Raw genomic sequence first — 21,093 nt, forward strand, 5'->3', positions numbered from 1 at the left:
ACTTAATACTACATATTACAGCTCACGACCCAGTGAAAAGTGAAGGTGGCAAAACCCACTGAAACAATGGCCATAGTAGTCCCATGAAACTCCAACATAATCATACTTGATTTCAAATGAGAAAGTTTCTCTAAAATGAGGGAACTGATAAACAGCAGCTGAGAGGAAAAGTCAAGAGGACCAGTTCTCTCCTACAGTAAGTATCCTGGGTGTGCATTATATATTCCCAGTGAAAGACCTGTACTATCATGTTGTTCCAGGTAACCGAGGTCACCTGGAATATAAACCACTGGTCAGGAAAACCATTAGGATTAGTAACAAGTAGTATGAAGGAAGCTATTCTGCAGTGGCGGGGGGCACTTTATTCTGGAAAATTTGCTGAAGCAAAGTGAACAAAATAGAAAACAAATTTGTGAAAAGAAAATTGTAAGCAGTCGATCAGGAATGGGAAAAAATGTTTTTTGAGGAACATATCACTGATAGTATCAAGACCAACAGTAAACTATCATTGTAATTTACTGAGAGCAGGAAAGTGGCTAAGGAAGTGATCTGATTGTTGGATGACAGTAGAGTTAAAAGGAACACTACTGGAAGATAAGGACACTGCATGGAAACTAAATGAACTCATATGAAGTGCTGGCCTTCTTGGGGGGAAAAAAAGAAAGCGGCATGGTTTCTAAACTTTGTATTGAAAAAAACGCAGAGTGGTCAAAGTAACAACCATTTTTTAAAGGGTCAAAAACTGTATGGCTCAAAAAAATTAAAATCTGTTTAGCTTCAGGTTTATTTAGTTAAAGCAGCTTTCCCCATTCTTCAGTCAAAAAGATTCCCAGAACAGCTTACGTAATGAGTAAAAGACATTCTGAGTTACATATCAATGGGGGTCTGAGCTGGAGGTGACTCAACAGGAGAGGGCTTGTGTGGCTGTGATTGAATGCTGGAATAAAATGCCAGATCAGTGTGTAGAAGTTGTAAAGAAGGCATGATTTGTTCCAGACCATTAAGAACAGAAACTAAAATTATTAATCTATTAATCTATTAATCTATTAATCTATTATTATTATTATTATTATTATTATTATTATTATTATTATTATTATTATTATTATTATTATTATTATTATTATTATTATTATTATTATTATTATTATTATTATTATTATTATGCCTGTACAAAAATCTATGTTGTGACTAAACTATTGTTCCCAATACATTGAAGAACTGGAAAATGTGCAGAAGGGTGCAACCAGAATGAACAAGGGCCTAGAGCAGCAATTGTGAACCTATGGCACATGTGCTACAGCCGGAGGTGGAGCAGGGACTGGAGGTTGTGCGGCCAGAGGAGTGGGACTCTTCGGAACAGTCGTGGTTGAGTCTGTGTTGCAGTTTGGGCACTTGGGCTCAAAAAGGTTTGCCATCACTGGCCTAGAGCAACTATATTATGAGGAAAGATTTGGGGGACTGTTTAAGAGAAAGACAAGGATGGGTTTCATGGAAGAGGTTAGAAAGGCAAAACTTTCTCTCAGAATATACGAACCTAGAGTCATCTACAGAAGCTGAATGGTGGGAGATCCAGGATAGGCAAAAGGTACTTTTCCTCCCAATGGACAGTTAAGCCTGTTCCCTTGCTGCCACAAACTCTAGTGATGCCACCAGCTTGGACCACTTTAAAAACAGGTCAAACACATCCCTGGAGGGAAAAGCTATATATAGCTACCACTCATGATGGATATACATTCACTCCAGTGCCAGGGACAAGACATCTATGCCTATCAATTGTTTGGGAGAACAAGCTAGTAAGCGCTGCTACATTCACTTCTGGCTTGTGGGTTTCCAGGAGGGAACTGACTGATTACTTTTGGGAAGAAAGGGTTAGGGTTAGGTCAACCAGTATGACTGTCCTTATGTTATCAAGGAGGCAGAGCTTTCGGGACCCACCCATTAGCAGAATAAGAGACACTGGTGTGTGTTCAAGGAAGACCGTCATCAAGGGAAGATCACTCTAGCTTAAACTGCTTATAGCACATTACTTTGTCTGAAGAATTCATCTCCCCAGCTTTCCTCCCACTGCCCTACCATGGCTGTATCTTGTACAGTATTGTTATGTCTGTAAGCCCAGTAGGCAGCCCTGCCTGATTTTTACTGGTATGATACACTTTAGGGGACAGGATATGAAAGCTGGAATAAAAATACAATGCAAAAGTAAACAAATAAATAAATCATAGCTGCAGTTAGTAAACCTCATCCCTTATTTTTTAAAGACACGATGAAGATGTGTTCTATTAAAAAGCCAGAAATTCAACAAGTACATGTTCTTGTCAAGAATAATTAAACAGCCTGAGACACACTTTTAATAAGATTCCCTATAAAACATGTGAAATTGTCATCAGCTGATTAACACCTCCACTACCACTACCTATTTAATGTGCAACATCTCCTCCAGTCCTCAAGAGACAAAAAAAGAGACTCATCAATGAGATTGAAATCTGTAGTTTGGCCATATGGCTTAAGAACATGAGAGCCATATGGAATCAGACCCAAAGTCTCACTGCTCCAGCATTCTGTCCACAGAGCAGCAAACACCTACAGAAAACTCCTGATAAGGATAAGAGTGCAACAACATCCTCTCACTTATGTTTCGTAGCAAGGGGTATAAAGACACATACTGCCTTTCATATGTAATATACAGTATACAGTCATCACAGTTAGTAGCCACTGAAGGCCTTATGCTCTATCAGTCCAGATCAGTGGGTGCTGCTACATCCAGTGGTAGCCAATGTCATAATTTAACTATGTGATATATAAAGAAGTTCAGTACTGAGCTCATGGAGGCCAGTGAAGTCCTGGTGAGGAACAAGCCCAGTCTCGGGGCAGGCTTGGAACCCTTCAGTGAGGGTCTGTGGAGATGGCTGGTGGCAGGTGTTGGCTGTATACCTGCTCCTCAAGGAGCCTACTTCTCTTGTGCGGGTGTTTGCACCACCAGCACCTTAATTACATGGGGGCAGGCACTGCAGGACCTGTCAAACATCTCAGGTGCCACAGAGCTGGGGAGGGGGGCAGGAGCCCTTTCCAGGGTGGGCCTTAGCCACTGAGAAACTGCTTAGGATTTCTTGCCAGGGGTCACTGTCTCACCCCTAGTGCCAGTTAATGAGAAAAATGTGGACTATCCAAGGAACTTAAAGCTATTCTGCCTTGTGAATTTCAGTATTTCTACCGCACAGTAACTTTACTAGAAATTCAAAAGTCTGCAACACAACTAGCCTTGCAATTTTAACATTCCTGAGACTGCACAGATCCTGTCTGAACCTGACACTATCTCTTTTTGTTTTAACTACCTCAAATAAGTCGATGACATCTCCAAAGCTGGCTGTCTCATTTGCCACAGAGACATTATGTGAACAAGTTAGAAAGAACATATTTCAATTTGGATCTAGTCCCCTCATGTTAGAGAGATTTCCTCTTCTGAAGCCAAAGATGACTGTACTAGACTTCCCTGGAAATTGTCTGCTTACATATAAACTAGATTTGACAGCATCGTGATCATGAAATAAATAAATTGGCCCAACAACACATCTCACACTAGGTTTTCAGTGCTGCTTAGAATTAAGCCAGTTGCTCTGCCCCATGGCAGTTATGTCATGGAGTTCCTCAGGTATCAATACTGTCCCCCATGCTGTTCAACATCTGCATGAAACTGCTGGGAGAGGTCATCAGGAGGTTTGGGCTGAGGAGTCAGCAATATACTGATGACACTCAGCTCTACCTCTCGTTTTGCACCAATCCAGGCGAGGTGGTTTCTGTGCTGAACTCGTGTCTGGACCTGATAATGGACTGGATGAGGGTTAATAAATTTAAACTCAATCCAGACAAGACGAAAGTGCTGTTAGTTGGTGCTTCACCGGACAGGCTGGAGGGCCATTTCCCTGCCCTGAGTGGGGTTACACTCCCCCTAAGGGACAGGGTCCGCAGCTTGGGGGTGCTCCGGGACCCCAGTCTAACACTGGAAGCCCAGGTGGACTTGGTGGCCAGGGGCGCCTTCCTTCAGCTGCGGAAATTATACCAGCTACGGCCCTACCTGGATGAGTGGAGTCTCATGACAGTTACACATGCACTGGTAACATCCCGCATAGATTACTGCAATGCGCTCTACGTGGGGCTGCCTTTGAAGATGGTCTGGCGACTGCAACTGGTCCAGAATTGAGCTGCGCGGCTGGTGAGTGGTGCGGCTGCTAGGGAACATATCAAGCCGATGCTGTATATGTTACATTGGTCACCAGTTGCTGCCCGGGCCCAATTCAAAGTGCTTGTTTTGACATATAAAGCCCTAAACGGCTTGGGCCCTGGATACCTGAAGGACCACCTCCTTCCATATGAATCTACCTGGCAGTTAAGATCTAGCCAGGGGGCCCTTTTGGAAGAGCCGTCCCTTAAGGAGGCAAGAAGGACGGCTTATAGACAAAGGGCCTTTTCGGCAGCTGCCCCCAGACTATGGAATGCCCTCCAGACTGAAATTCGTCTGGCGCTGACACTGATGACATTTCGGCGCCAGGTCAAAACCTTCCTGTTCCAGAAGGCTTTTAACTGAAATAATATTAGCTGTGGGTCCGATGGCAATTTTATATATATTTTAATTGTATTTTAATTGTTATGAATTTTTATTGTATTTTAAATGTTGTAAGCCGCCCAGAGACATTTGGGTAGTGTGGGCGGCATATTAATTAAATTAACTTAAATAAATAAATAAATAAATGGCCAAAGTACTGGAGCCTCAGTTTCAGGATCTGTCCTTCCAGTGAGCACTCAGGGTTGATTTCCTTTAGAATTGATAGGTTTGTTCTCCTTGCAGTCCAGGGGACTCTGAAGCACCTCCTCCAGCACCACAATTCAAAGGCATCAATTCTTCGATGGTCTGCTTTCTTTATGGTCCAGCTCTCACTTCCATACATCACGACAGGAAAAACCATAGCTTTGACTATTCGGACTTTTGTTGGCAAGGTGATGTCTCTGCTTTTTAAGATGCTGTTGAGGTTTGTCATAGATAGAATAGCCTCCCTCTAATCAGTTCCAGGACTAAGTCTTCTAGGGTCCAGTAGTTTATTGCATCTAGAAATTTTGCTTCTTTCTCAATGAGAAGAACATGCATTTGCACAAGTGAAGCAATACCCTGTTTTCCCGAAAACAAGACCTAACCTGAAAATAAGCCCTAGTATGATTTTTCAGAATGCTCATAATGTAAGCCCTACCCCCAAAATAAGCCCCAGTGAAGTGAAAGCCTGCCCTCTACCATTGTGCAGCAACCAGATGACATGACATGACTATATTTTAATACATGTAGATTGTTGCACATGAAAAGAATAAAACATCCCCTGAAAAAAAGCCCTAATGCCTTTTTTGGAGCAAAAATTAATATAAGACCCTGTCTTATTTTCGGGAAAACATGGTAGCTGCATCACTTCCTCCTTCCCTAGTTTTATTCTCCAAGTCACATTCATTTGATACTCGGTAGTAAGGGAAATTGCCGGGATAACTTTGTTGTGGTTTTTTATTATTGTTCCTGTATCATCAATGGAAAAAGCAGTAAAAAGAAGTCCACACTCAAAGGACAATAATATGAAACAGGAGACAACAGAAGAAAAGAGCTGATGATGTACAGCTTATGTAGAAAAACGTAAAACAAAGCAAAGCGCGCTGCTTATATACCACCCCATAGTACTTCAAGCACTCTCTGAGAGGTTTACAAGTTAATTATACAGGCTAGACATTGCCCCCTCCAGCAAGCTGGGTACTCATTTTACCAACCTCAGAAGGATAGAAGGCTGAGTCAACCTTGAGCCGGCTACCTGGGATTGAACCCTGGGTCGTGAGCACAGTTTTGGCTGCAGTAAAGCGGTTTAACCACTGCGCCACGAGGCTCACATCTGCTCTTTTAAGTTATAGGCATTTGGCCTTCATTAGAATAAGGTGGGATGACCTGGTCCTCCAGTTTTCTATGGTCCCCCAGATTCCTGGACTACCTATGACAATCACTGCCACCAGAATTGGGTGTGTGTGATTAAAGAGGGTAATTGATGCTGAGGCTATTCTTCCCTAAAGCCACATTAATGAACAGGCAATCTCCATGTTTTTATTCCAAATTGGGAGGATCACTTCTGATTACATCTAGTTTTGAAAAACACATATTTGAGGGTGGGGTTGTGTTGGGTCCTAGGGAGGTCAAAATTGGCCCCCAGACTTGCCCACCTTTGGAGTAAAGCATGTGGGAGTGGGGATTGTGCTGAAACTTCACAGAAGAGAAGTATTTAGGGCGAGCGCATGAGGCAAAATGGCAGCAACAAGTTGCTTGAGGGACCAGGATATTTTTGGTTAGCTAAAACTGGTAGAGCTGAGGAAGCAAAAATCAGAGGCACAGGAGAGAGAAAGAGAGGAGAGGGGAACACCCAGAGTATAGAAGGGCTTGAGGATATGGATGGAGAACTTGTGTTATACAGTATCTGGGAATAGACAACAAGCCATGCAAGGATTTTAAGAGGGGTACTGTGCGATCAAAGTGGCAACAGACACAAATAATATTTTCCAATTCAGAAGTTGTATGGGTTTAGGAGTAACACCAATCATTCTTAGCAACATATTTCTTAACTCCCAAATATTTTTTCTAGCTTTTGTGCCAAAGAAGACCTGAAGCATATTCATAACTTGATCAATAATCCAAAAAGTTAAAATAAAGAAAAACTGCAGAAGTGCCCTCACTTACTCACCTGGGTGATATTATTACTAGTCAAGACTTATTACTAACTAATTCATCTAGAAATTAGGCAATCTGTATAATTGCTATTTTTTCTAGACACTAACTTGGGAACTGTGATTAATGAGGCAATACATTCCACAAACACTTCTTCCCATGCATGCTAGTATAAAGATAGTCATTATAATTTTTTAAATTAACAGTTTATCACCTTTTTAGAAAACTGGCTAAACAGCTCAGTGGGGGACTCACTATGTTAAAAGTTTGACTCTCAGTGACTCTACATTTGAAATCACAATCAATGTTCATACAGGGTCTGCATATTGATTTGGGAGTTCATCCTTCATACTAGAGTGCAATGTGAGTTGCCTTCCAGCCCACAGTCCCTCTTCTTTCCTTTATTCCTCTGGTCCTGCCTCTGCTGATGCTTCCTTCCCCAGCTCCCACCTTCTCTGTGAAGCTGCTTTCTCATTTAAAGCTTCAGACTACTACATTTCTCAAAACCCTTTCTATAGAAAAGTAACATATAACATGCATACATATACACCACTGCAGGAGTATACTGGATACCTTGTAGTTGTGGCCAGGTATATATTGGAACCACAAAATGAAGCATCCACACCAGAATCAAAGAACATGAGAGACACTGCAGACTAAAACAACCGGAATCGGCAGTAGCTGAACATGCCCTAAAAAAAGGTGGACATGAAATTCTATTTCAAAATACGCAAATACTGGACAACACCAGCAGTCATTACATTAGATTGCACAGGGAAGCCATTGAAATCCACAAACACCAGCATGGCTTCAAAAAAAAAAAAAAAAAAAAAAAAAAAAGGAAGAAAGTTTAAAACTCAAGTTTTTTCAGTGCTTGGCTCCAAGCACTGAAAAATACAGCCTGCAAAAGGTCAACGAACTCTACCCAGCCACAAGGACTGGTGATCACTACACACAAAAGACCAGCTAACAACTCCCATCAATCACAGTGACAGATAATTCATTCATTCATTCATTCATTCATTCATTCATTCAATTTGTACCCCGCCTATCTGGTCAATACGACCACTCTAGGCGGCTTCCAGACAAGTAAAAATACAATAACAAAAAATAAAATATAGAGGAATAGACATTAAACAATGAGGAATAAACAATAAGCAAATTCTTCAAGATGGCAAAAATAACAAAAAATAGATAAAAGAAAGATTAAGTGTTATCTGGAGGGAAGGCCTGCTTAAACATCCACGTTTAAACATAATCTCTCTTCCTTATCATAACAATACACCCACAACAAAAACACACTGATCACCATAATCACCCATCTCCTGAAAAGGACAAAAGCTGATCCCACAGCTATAAATACTCAACTCTCAAGCAACCTGCACCACAGCACAGAGTGCTACTCCTGTCCTCTGAAGATGCCAGCCATAGAGACTGGCAAAACATTAGGAAGAACAAACTTCAGAACATGGCCAAAGCGACCAAAAAAACCCACAACAACCAACATAGAAAGGTACTCAACAGTCTAAGAGTGTGTAGGCATTCTTCAGTCTCGCTATGGTAATGTGTTCTGTATGGAGGACTTGGAACAGTGTCTAGTGTGGCTGAGAAGGCCAATTCGAGAGTGACAATCCCTTCCACACTGAAGACAAATACAATCTGTCCCCTGTCCAACTCCCTGATTTTGCTGCTTTCAGGACTGAGTCTTAGAGTAAATAACATCAAAAGTCTGAACAGTAATGTTACAAAATACATCATGATTCACCTCTCAGAGTATTCCGTAACAGGAATCACCACCTTCCCCTTCATTATCCTTTCCTCTTACTTTCAATACATGCCAGAATTATCTCATCTCTAGTCACAGTTTATCATGTCAATAGTTTAAAACTATATGGGACCAGAGATGCATTACTTGAAAGTAAAGGAAAAGAGTAACAAATAGGAAGGTGAATATGATTTTAATAACACTTTCAGACCTGTCAATTAAGTAATTAACAACACCAAGCTTTTGCGATTAAGTGGTGGCGCTGGTGGTGGCGCTGCAAGCTAAACGGCAGAAGCCTGTTTGCTGCAGGGTCAGAAGACCAAGTAGTCGTAAGATCGAATCCACACGATGGAGTGAGCTCCTGTCGCTTTGTCCCAGCTCCTCGCCAACCTAGCAGTTCAAAAGCATGTAAAGCTGTGAGTAGATAAATAGGTACCATCTCAGTGGGAAGGTAAAACAGTGTTCCCTAGTCACGCTGGCCACGTGGCAATGGAAACTGTCTTCGGACAAGCGCTGACTCTACGGCTTGAAAACGGGATGAGCACCACCCCCTAGAGTCGGACACGACTGGACTAAAAATGTCAAGGGGAACCTTTACCTTTACCTTTTTAATTAACAGCACCAAGCTTGTGCCTTTGCCCACAACCTGACAGGATTTGGGACTAGCACCTGATCTTCCACATTAAAATCATGGTGCTTTGCTTTTGCATGTCCCCTCCTCAATGGGCCTAAACAACATGTCCCAACTGCCTAGATCACCAAAACAGGCACACACTCCTTTTATATGAAGGCATCACAACTAAATGCATGGGGGAAAGAGTGTTTGAATCATTCCTGCTTGAAAAAGCCTCCAGTGGAAAAGAAAAAAAAGCTGGTTTGGGAGCAAAAAGGCCTGGACCAAATCAAATCAGCCTTTGCATCATGCAATTAGCAAAAAATACTTCTAATTCACCTGCGTTATAAACAGAGCAAATCATGCTGTATCTGACCAGATACCTGTATCCCACAGTGGCATAGTTTGGCACGTCCACAAACAATAAGAAAGATACACTTCACACACCTTGCCGAATGAGTGAATACTGAAGAGTGTCTCCCACCAGGGCAAGACTTTGGCTGGACCACCTGGAAGTCACTTAAGAGACTTCAAAGCAAAGTAGGAAGATGAAAGAATAATCAGGTAAAATGGGCTACTTGGATACAGGACAAGCAGTCAGGCATTGTAGAAACAGAGCTCGATGCAAATATGTCTACATATTATTTCAGTCTCATCATTTATGGGTGTACTTGCAACTGCCTTTAGTATTTGATATAGTATATTCCCCTTTTCACAGAAGCAGAAGTATGAGAAAAAATGTGCAACCACTGTTCTTCCCATCTGTTTTGTAAGCAGTTAGCCTACTATCACAATATTTCAGTGTTTTTAGTTTAAGGATTATGTTATACCAATTACTGGCATACTCTTTCTCTAAAGTAGGAAATTTCTTATTTATTCTAAAGCCATTATCTTTAACCTCTCAGGCAGGAAGTGATTGCCATGCCCTATAAAAAGAGGAAGAAATCCCCCCAAATTGTAAATTAAAAGTTACATTAAAAAAAATCCTTGCCAATTCATGCAGAGAAAATCCATCATTATTCTACAATATTTTAGGGTTTTTGATGGAAACCCTAAGGATTATGCCATCCCTACAAAGTACTAGCTAGCTAGCTAGCTAGCTAGCTAGCAATCATCCAAGCTCTTAATATCCCCTGCAACACGTACAGTCATTTCTTCATACTTCCTGCAGAACCCACCACTGCCCACTCCAGAATGCTCACCTATGCTTCCAAGATACAAGTAATCACTGTAATCCTGACAGGTCATATGGGTTTTCAGTGTTATGACAAGGGCAATAAGATGCCAAAAATACTCAGTCAGTTCTTAAGATCTCTGGTTGTTCATCTACATTTTTTTCTTCTTTGCCCACTTAGTTATTTAAAGATGCTTCACTCTCTCCAGGGAGTTATGCTGGAGTTCACAACGACTCTTTTGTTCTGTGTTAGTGGTGTCAACTTTCAAGTTCTGAGGATTTTCTCCCACCATATACATGCTTCCAAAGGTCACTGAGTGGAATGTGAAGGAACAAAGCATGTGCACATTCTCTCTCTCTCTCTCTCTCTCACACACACACACACACACACACACACACACACACACAGAGAGAGAGAGAGAGAGAGAGAGAGAGAGAGAGAGAGATAATGCACACTTCACCAAAGAATTCTGCTTACACACTACTATGCAGCTCATCCACGAAAAATGCTTGCAGACAAAGACACACATGCTAACTTAAAAGCCAAACTCTGAAGGGCATGCAGGCTTTACAAACCAAGTAGCTCTGCCACTGCCCATTCCATGGACCACCCTGAAGCACATCTCAAGTATCTTTGAAATTTCTACAAGATTTTGAAAATGGCAAACCTTTTTATAATTCCAGTCCTAACATTTAAACTGAAAGTCAGATTGCCTCTTCAATAATAATCTGGTCAACTAGAAGGCTTACAGAACCATGTACACTGTTCTTCCCTTGGATGTATGCAAGTGTATGTTCAGAGGACCATAGTTTTAAACATCTCCACTCTAATCTGGGTTCTTTTCAAATTTTCTCTTGTGTGATGACTGTGAAGTAAGAAAACATGATAGCCCATAAAGAGCATACAATCAGAGCATTTTTAAACATCAATGAATTATAGTGCCTTCAAAACTTATTGGAGTCCACATATTTCAGGAGTACATGGTAACATTATACAGGGGAAAAAAATACAAATCAATACCAATAGTAACTTGAAGGTTTTGTGGCAAAGCAGTGAAATATTTGGCCAGAAGGCCCATTATGAAATAAATCTAGAAGTGAGTGGAGTGAATTTTGGTTTTTGGGAGGAGGGGAGAACAATGAAGGACCTTGGATGCATGATATTGCACGTGTTCTATAAAGGATGTCTGGTTAATTTTTTTCGGGGGGGCAATAAAAAGTATTGGTGATAACTGTCTCACCCCATGTCAGCTGTGGCTTAGGATATAAAGGAGAAACCCTTCTTTCTGTCCCAGTTATAGAGCAGTTGTTATTACTAGGGGCAAGAAAGATAGCCTTTACTAGCCACCGAAGTGTGGAACTCTTTGTCCCAGCCAGATGAGATTGGCCCTCTCTCTGACACCACTCTGCCAAATGGCAAGAGCTTTCTGTTCAGACAGGCATTTGCTGTATGAGCATTAATGCCTATTTTACTCTCCCTGTTCATACAATACCGCTCTATAATTTTATTGTACTTATATTACTTTAGATATTAGTATCCAATGCAAAAAGATGAACAGGATAGAATAAAAGCTTTTTTAGCTTTTTAAAAAGAAAAAATGAGAAATAATTGAGAATGTTGTGTGTAAGAAAGATTAAACTTTGATAGTTCTAAATCAGGAGCCTCCCTGACAGAGGATCATTGATTCAAGACTACTAAGATACTCTGTTGTGCTCCCAGTACATCTGACTTTTAAAAGGTGGGTCAATCAGACAGAAAATTCAGCTGCTAAGAAACAAACATATCTTCTGAACTTTAGTTTAAACCAAACAGTGAGAATTCACTACCAAAATCCTGAAAGAAAAATAATAATTAGCCCGCCGTATTTTCATACCTAAATTAAGATTTAAGAAATTGTTCTTGACACTTACACATAGGAATATTACAACAGCTTTTCCTGATTATTCAAAGTGGCAGGCTCTTGGCTTTCATTGACAAAAGCTCAAATAGACAACACAGTGTGTCCAAGTGGATCACATTTGATTTCACTTCCTCATAATCTTTTTTAAATGCAACCCTATTTTCTGATTGGCACAAACTGCCTGATTTTCCCAATGATATAATTTTGGCCATAGTAGTTGTCAGCATTCACAAATTTGCTTACTGAAGCAGTGTTGCAACTGCACATGTCTCTTGGCTAGCTAATGTAGAAAAATCAATTGTGCTCCCACAGCATAGCAAATTGTGATTCCTCTGGTCTGCCAAGTTAACACATCAATATAAGTGACAGTGGCCAAAAAGAAATCCATATCATTTGTCATTTATCTTGACAATATTAAGAGCCAGGGTTTTTTTTTTTTAAATTCAACAACTAACACCTGCAAAAAACTAAATTTCATTCACACAGAAAAGTAACTTAGTAATTACTCTTGCTTTTTTTCTGTTTTAGGAAAGTGAGACAGATGAATAGGAACAGCTGAGAGATAGTAACTGCAGCTTGGTGTACAGCAAGGTATTTAAAAAAATAATGCAAAAGATACCACTGTAGCAATTTGAATAATTATGGCTAGCAAAAGGCTGTTTTTCTTAATGCAGCCAACCCAATACACATGAGAATTAGGCTTTTTTTTTTCACTAGCTCATGACATGAATTTGAAGCTGTAAGTATTCCATGCAGGTGAAAGAAAGAAGGGGGTAATCTTAACTGTCAAGCTAAAAGACATACTATGGTGCTCACAATCCAGGAGGGGAAAGGAACTCTTAATGAAGACAAGAGGAAAAAAAGGCAGTACTCACCCAGAATATTAGATTGAAAAGGAACATCATGTATTTCAAACAACACAAACAGCCTCTTGCCATGCTGCACTTCTTAAATTCTAAGAGGAAAACAAATGATAGATCCAGGTAAAAAACCACATATTTGCTGCCTTTGGGTGCACTGTATTTGTCACTTTTCACACCAGTTCCAGTTGCAGCTGTATTGTGACTCTGTGTGCGTGACCCAGCAGTACCATAGAAAGCTCCGGCAGTGAAGCCTCGACCAAACTGCCTGCCTGAGGTAGAAGGTTTAGCAAAGTCAGAGTCCTTGCTATCCAAAGATGGACTCCGGTGAATTGAGGAATCTTCGCTACTTGACTTCTCCATGGTCTTTCTTTGCACAGTTATCAGGTTTAATGTCTAGCATCTCTCAGAATTCAGCACAAGCTCATGTCAACTTCACCCTTCACGTGAGGCTGACTTCTTTCGGCTTCACCCCCTCTTGGTGAATCAGACAACCCAATGCAGACCTTTATTACGACATTCCCTGCATTGCCTTCGTTCCTTTTTTCCTCCACCCTTATACCAGAGCAGCTTGTCCTATATGCCTCAGTGGCTGGGATTTACATGCCAGTGTTTCATGCAGCAGCATTTCTCAGGCTGTCTTGCCAAATCAGTTACGCATAACTTAGCATTTTATTCAAGAGAGCTGCGAAGTCCCTCCATTCAGCCCCTCCCTATGGATTCAGTCGGTCCACAGCAGTTGATCTATAGGCAGGAAAACAGTCCTTGTATCCATATCCAAAGGGTTTTCGATTTTGCAGTACACCTGGAAGATACTCCGTGACAGCCTGTTTCTCTTTCTCTCAATCTCTCTCTCTCTCCCTTTTTACTCTGGCTGCCTCTCTCTCGCACCTTGCTTGCTTCTCTCCCCCTTCTTTTCAGCCGTTTGTTGTATCTCATTCAGTAATAAGCTCATGGGTCACCCTCTCGCTCAGCACAGCACTGCTGCCAATGTGAGATCATCAAGAACTGCAACCTCTGGGCATTTCCCACAGAAATCCCTGCTCTAACTATATCAAGTCATACATCCTCCCCCCTCTCAAAAGTCCTTCCCTTTCTGCTTTGCCTCCAGCCAATCAAAGCAAGGCTTTCAACCCCCCCCCCACCATATACATGCTGAATCCACCTCCTCCTCCATGACATGAGACCTTTAATAGGATTATCATTACTCTTTTGACTACACAAGTGCACAACAAGAAAATCACATCTAAATGTCAAGTACCGTTTGGCTGTTTATAAGCCTGAAAGGCAATGGGAGGGCGATTATATTCCTATAATGCGAAGAACAACTGTAAGAAGTTGAAATTGTATACCAAGGCATTTGCCTGCCCCACTTCCCAATTATATTGGCAGTAACTGTATACGTTCAGATTTCTTGCAGCTTGAAAGCAAGCACCCTTGGACAGGCAACAGTTGTATGTACCGAGGAACTCCCAGACACAGTTCTCACATAGTCACGTTCATTTCATGAAACCATTAGATGTGACGTATTTAACCATGAACTATATGGCTTACCTAAAGGATAACCAGTAATATGCTGGCAACCTCAAGCTCTAATCTTTTTCATGAGTTGTGTGAAGTGATAAACACCTGTCCTGAATCAATCATAATCTGGATGAAGGCCAGTAAACTGAGCTGAATCCTGATTAATACAGAGGCCCTTTGGGTGATTCCTATCTCTCAGAACTGATCATCCTAAGTACCTAAACACTCATCTAGCCTTTCTTAGACAAGGTTGCACAATACAGTGGTGCCTCGCTTAACGGGCACTCCGTTTAGTGACGAAATCGCTTAGCGACAACTTTTTCGGAGCATTTTTGCGCTTTGTTTAACAATGGTCCCTATGGGTGATTTTCGCTTAGCAATGATTGGGACCATGCTTTGTGTAGCGATTAAATTTTGGGTCCCCTGTTTTGCTTAACGATGGTTTAAACAGCTTCATGTTTGTTGTTTTTAAATGTTTTTCTGTTATTTATAAAGTTAAAGTTTACTGTTTAAAATGTTTGAAATCATAAAGTGCACTTAATAAACCCTTTGTTAACCAAATTTGCCTTTGTTCTGACTCTTTTTTAATTTGTTGTTGTATTTTTCCCCCATTGAGATGCATTGAATAGGTTTCAATGCATTTCAATTGGGGAACCGCGTTTCGCTTAGCGATGTTTCCTATGGCGATTTTTGCTTAAGGATGGCAATTTGTTCCTATTGGAACAGATTATCCGGTTTTCAATGCATTTCAATGGGAAACCGCGTTTCGCTCAGCGATGAAATTGCTTAGCAGCGATTTTTTGGAACGAATTAACATCGCTAAGCGAGGCACCACCAAACTGATATGGGACTTCAAAGTACACTTTTATTTAGCCTTGCCAATTTGAGTCTTAGCAGTCTCACCGGCTAGGGATTTCATGACTGTCTAATCAGGTCGGTCCACATCATCCTGGACAGGAGTAGTCAAGCCATAGTGGTTTATGCCCTGATAGCCCTTTAACTGAATTTCTGAAATACACAGTTCATGGGGCTGTCCTTGAAGACACACCAGAAAATCAAGCAAGTGCAATAAATACCATAACCAGTATAGCCAGGGAGAAGCACACTATGGAGATTCTTTCAGAGTCAAACTGGTGGCCTGCTTGTTTCTGGGCCCAATTCAAGATGCTGGTGCCTCTCTGTAAAGACCTAAATAACTTGGAATAATATCTGCATGTCTGCCTCTCCCTATATCATTCTGTCTGCAGCTAAAGATCACCTGAGGAGTCTCTTCTTCATGTACCTCAGTCATATTAGGTTAATATCAATATAGGACAGAACCTTCTCAGTTGTGGAACCTCGACTATGGAATGCCGTGTAGAAAAAGGTATAATGAAGCCAATATTATGATATAAAAATAAAATTAAATTTAAAAAAACAACCCTTTCTCTTTGCCAAGGCATTTTAATCAGCTACATATGTGCAGAAAAGACAATTGTAAACCACTGCTGATTTTTTTTTTTTTTTTTTTTTTTTTTTTTTTTTTTTGCCTTGAGAATCCTATGATGAAACAATCCAACATGAAACAAGAGATAATGCTGGACAATGAAACTCCTGGGTTAGAATGCACTCAGGCTGGGGGAGAGCAAAGGATAGGTATGAATAGCACTATATAGCTAATGAAGCAATTAGATTAAAGCCGAAAGGATGTCTAATGGCTGATGTGCACAAAAGTGAAAGGGCAGCCTGATGCTGCACAATGCCTAAAATTGTAACAAGGCACATTAAAAATATAAATCAAAGTAAACTGGAAACAATAAAGCAAGAAACTGAACAGCTTGGTGTCAGTGAACTAGAGTGGACTGGAATGAGACATTTTCAGTCAAACTATGGAGTGCTTCACTCTGAAAATAACAAACTCAGAAGAAATGTAGTGGCTCTAATACTGAGGCAAGATGTAGGACAGGCAGTTAGGGTGCTATAATGCAAGATATGACCTAATAATATCAATCAGACTTCTTGGAAAACCTATTAACATAACCTTCATTCTAGTCTATGCTCCAAATAGAAATGTTGAAGAAGAAATTGAAAGCTCTTATGCAAGCATTCAAGAGGAAACTGATCACATATCACAATTTGAAAACCACAGGTAACTGTAATGCAAAAGACAAAGAAAGACCAAATATTGTTGGTCTAGTAGTCAAAAACGAACCAGGAGAATGACCCACAGAATTCTATGAAGCCAACAATCTGTTTATTACAAATACATGCTGTATGCAACGTCACTATACACGTGGACATCACCAGATTGCTAGTATAGACATCAAATAAACTATATAATTAGAAACAGAAGATGGAGAAGCTGTATACTCTCTGCCAGAACAAGAACAAGAGCAGATTGTGGTACTGACCACAAAATGGTAATATGAAAAAAAATTAAGAGTAAAGCTGAAAAAGAATCACAGTGCTGAAATATAATTTAAAAATATTTCTGATAAATTCAAAGCCCATATAAAGAATATATTTGCATTACTAAACTCAATTAGCTATCAGCCAGAAGAACTGTAGACTGAAACCAGGGATGACCAGGATAAGATAAAGATGGAAACAATATTCTGAAGAACTACATAGAAGACATAAAAACATGACAGATTCCTTTGAAGAGGAATACAGTGATGAAGAACTTGCCATTTTAAAAAGTGAAGTGAAAGCTGCTCTGAAAGCACGAGGAAGAAATAAATAACTGATAGAAGCATTCCAGGCTGCAGAGACTGAATATGTCAAAACAAAACAAGCCTATTCTTCTCACATGGTATAAACCACAAATTCTGCCCTTCATGGCAATTAAGCTTTGTGGGGGGGGGGATACCTCCCCACACATGTCTTTTTCTTTCTGGATCTCCTGCTATTCAATAAATGTGATTACTCTGCCATTTTTGTGATTTCTCTGTTGTGACAGAGAGGTGAGATGGGATTCGTTTTCCACACTGGGTTATAGCTGGGCCTTAGGATGGGAATCTCAAGGGTGGGAAGGCAGATGGAGGGGCTCAGGGCCAGAAGCCCCTCTGCTATCTTCTCACTGATGTGCCTGAATCTGAAGTGGCAGTGGATTGTTGCTGCTAGTGTGAATGAAGCAGTCTGGTAGTGGGGAAGGAAGGGAAGAGCCTGTTGAGATACTGCTCATCCTATCAAACAAAAGCATAGTGTGCAGGTGGTAGATTAGACGCATAGGCTGATGCAAGGACCAAAAGAAACCCCCCACCAGTTGTGCCATACAGAAGCCAGGTTCTTGCATTCTTCTTTTACTTGTTCATGTGTGCCTGCATGTGAAGAAGCTTCCCAGCTATGTGGAGCCACACCATGGACACCCTGATGTTAACTGGGTCTACCTAGTTACAGCTTTTCCTACCACTGGTGTCTATGATTAGGTTTTGGAGAAAAGAGGAGGCAAATGTCATATGGTGGGCTGCTTTGGCTGAATTGTTAGGGAACCTCTTTGTGGTGACCACAGTTTTGTTTTTGGTTTTTTGAAGTCCTAGAATTCCTTCTCTTTTGTTCCTGACAGGACCATGGAGTCCTATTGCCACAAAGGTGAACAATGGGGCTCCATCTGCCCCTTTCTCTTGCCAGGGCTTGAATCCCTGTCTCTTCCTAAACATATGCCCTCTGCAGTGAACTACTGCAAATAGCTGGGATCACGGTCTCCCTTGTTGCCTGTCTTGGCCCCTCCCTTTGACTACTTGGCAAAACAGCCTTCTCCTTTCTGTGTAGGTGTTCTGTCTGTGTGACCCAGGAGGGCTGTGTGTACCCTCTGTGTACAGGGAAGGTAAACACAGAGAACAAAGGTGTGTGCTGCAGTCATGCCACAGATGTTGGTAATTCACGTATTTCTCTCTGTGAGAGTGCCTGTGTGTGATATGTGAGCATTATCAATAGCACGCTGACAGTTGGCAAGGACACTGGGGACATGCCTATCATTTTTAAAATACTTTGGCTGAAATTCAGTAGTAAGTCACAACTAGAGGAGGCCCACTGAAATAAGGGGAACATATATAGGCACTGACTCACCAAATCCCTATTGATTTAATGAACCTACTCTAGTTGCAATTTACCACTGGATTTCAGCCTTTGTGTTATATGTTCCCCCTCCCCTTCTTAGGCTGACCCCCCCTCCGAATGACAATGACTCTCTTCTTCCAGTATATGAGTAACATCTCTCTCCCTACATACATACACACTGCCTGCACCATAGGCACACACTAGGGTTGCTCTGCTCATCGCTGAACTGAACTAACAGAGGAATATAGTACAATACTGTCTCTCAAGTCATTTGCAAAAACTCTCCTGAGGCAATTTTCAGAAAGGTTACAAGGTTTGTCCAATTCTGCAAGAAAAACAAGCCCCAAAATATTGTGGCACCTTTGAAACTAAAACACGTATTTCAGTGGAAACTTTTGTGGACTATAATCCATTTCTTCAGACACATGAAACATAGCCTCTTGGTCACATGTATAAATACAGTGTGTATTGTGTTGGGGATGAAGAGTGTTTAAGAGAGGGTAGAGCTTTTTCACTCTTAGTTACCTGGTAATGATGCATTTGCTGACAAAGATTATGTCCGTTTGTGCTTCTACCAGTTTCTTCTTGAAAATGCCACAACCAACACAAGGAGTGGGTGGGTGACTTTGTGGCAGAGCAGCCACTATCCATGGAGGCTCACTGTGTGAATAGGTATTGCACTGTTGTGTTGACAAAACACTAAAGGGGCAGGAGTACACTAGCTCTGCCTTTCTCCACCATCATTTCCACTGTCCTCCTAACCTGGTTGTCTCCATCAGAGGGGGCAATGGAAAAGATGAGGGAGAACTACTACAGCCCAGCAGGTTGGTGTGGCTGGCTGTAGCTGGAGGCCAGAAGTTCGAATTCTTGTTGTTCCTCCCAGGAGAGGGGCCAGAAGAGATCACCCGGAGTTATGTAGCTGATGAAGTCTGGGCGAGCTGCATGGTTCCAACTGGCCATAGGAGGGATTGGTAAACCACTTTTGAGTACCTTCTACTTAGAAAACCCCAAGAGGTTGACAGTAACCTGATGGCACATCACTAATGAAATAAATACAGAGGGTAACTTTATGTAGGCATCATCTCCACTAACAACTGAACCTGTCCTCATAATTATAAACCCTGTTTTCTAGAATCCAAAATAACATGAAAAGTCTTCATAGATAACAGTTGGCAGGTCTCCTCTTCACAATGCCAACCACTCTGTTTGTAGATGGCAACAAATAATGGAGGCAAGAAAAGTGCAACTGTTATTTAATTTTACAGTGCTTTTATTGGAATGTGCAAATGGTCTGGTTTAAAACGATATCTTTATCGCTGCTTTTGTGAACCATTATTGGACATTAGGCTAGAAGGAAAAAAAAAACACCTAAATGAATGTACGAACACACCGTCATATATATTTTTAAATAAAAATGAAACATGGCTCAAGTTTCATCACAGAAAAATATTATGCTCCAACTATCAAAAGTCTGGAGAACAATGACTTCAAGACCTATGCTGTTTGCAAGCTGTCCTCAACATTTTAATTGCTGTATGAATATGAACTTCAGACACATCTTTCATCTCAGCTATCTTCAAGGTATACTCTTTTTATTTTAAGCACAAGACGATGAAGGCTAGCTCCTAAGTCCATATTTGGATATGAGGCAGCTTTGGGAAATCCAGAATGTTTGAAATCTACACAGGTATCTAAATATGGATTTTTTAGCTCCTGAACTTGTGGGGGGAAAACTTGGACAAGGCATCTTAATAATGTTCATGCATCTTTCACGGTGTATTTCAGATAATTGCTCCAAGATATTTATTTTACTTTCAAAAAACTCCAGTGTACTGAATTTGACCTTTCCAACAGCAGTTAGTACAATTTGAAAAAGCACAGCAACTTTTATCTCTGCAAATCCACATACAAATGTGACTGTTTCCCAAAGTTCCACATATTTATCTCTAGCAAAAAGATCATTATTACTGGGGGATGAGGATGTGCATAGGGAAATTCATTTTAAGGACCTCTTTCAAGTGAACTGTATGTTTTAGGCACAGAAGGCACTCTCATGGTGCTTCTGCCTGTGTCCTCTTTAGTCCTTTTCCACTGCAAACATGCAAAGCAGGCTGTGGGGACCATGCACGCAATAACTTCCCACAGTATCTTCATCACTCCTCCTGCACATGTACTGACTACAGGGAGTCAAACCAACCTAAACCAGAACCAGAACATTTTCTTCATCTAGAGTAGAATCTGAGCAGTCTCCGCTGAATCTGAATTGAGTTTTCAAAGAGGTAGCCATGTTAAGTCTATGCAACCGCATCAAGAGAAAGCAAAATCAAAAAAAGGAATGGAGCAAAGAAAAAAGGAAGGGTACCTTAAGGACTGATCTGTATATTTCAGCGTGAGCTGTTGTGCTTAAATCCAAAGAATATGTCTGACAACGTCGATTTATCCACAAAAGCTCACATCGAAATACAAAGATTTGTCTCTA

The 21,093-nt window shown here is 40.9% G+C and overlaps 1 protein-coding gene across 3 annotated transcripts in view; it reads right to left on the minus strand.

The window, feature by feature from the left end:
- Positions 1-21,093, minus strand: part of TSPAN9 (tetraspanin 9) — a 310,585-nt gene that overhangs the window by 139,513 nt on the left and 149,979 nt on the right. For 2 of the 3 annotated variants that reach the window (XM_020809250.3, XM_073000960.2), the window contains one exon: positions 13,068-13,147. In XM_020809250.3, coding sequence (XP_020664909.1) covers positions 13,068-13,130 — 63 coding nt within the window. In that variant the 5' untranslated portion in view covers positions 13,131-13,147. Of the gene's footprint in view, positions 1-13,067; positions 14,148-21,093 lie in introns of those variants that run through there. The other variant, XM_020809246.3, reaches the window with a different exon arrangement.

This window comes from Pogona vitticeps, chromosome 5 (genome assembly GCF_051106095.1).
Source record: "Pogona vitticeps strain Pit_001003342236 chromosome 5, PviZW2.1, whole genome shotgun sequence".
In the NCBI taxonomy this organism is placed as follows: Eukaryota; Metazoa; Chordata; class Lepidosauria; order Squamata; family Agamidae; genus Pogona; species Pogona vitticeps.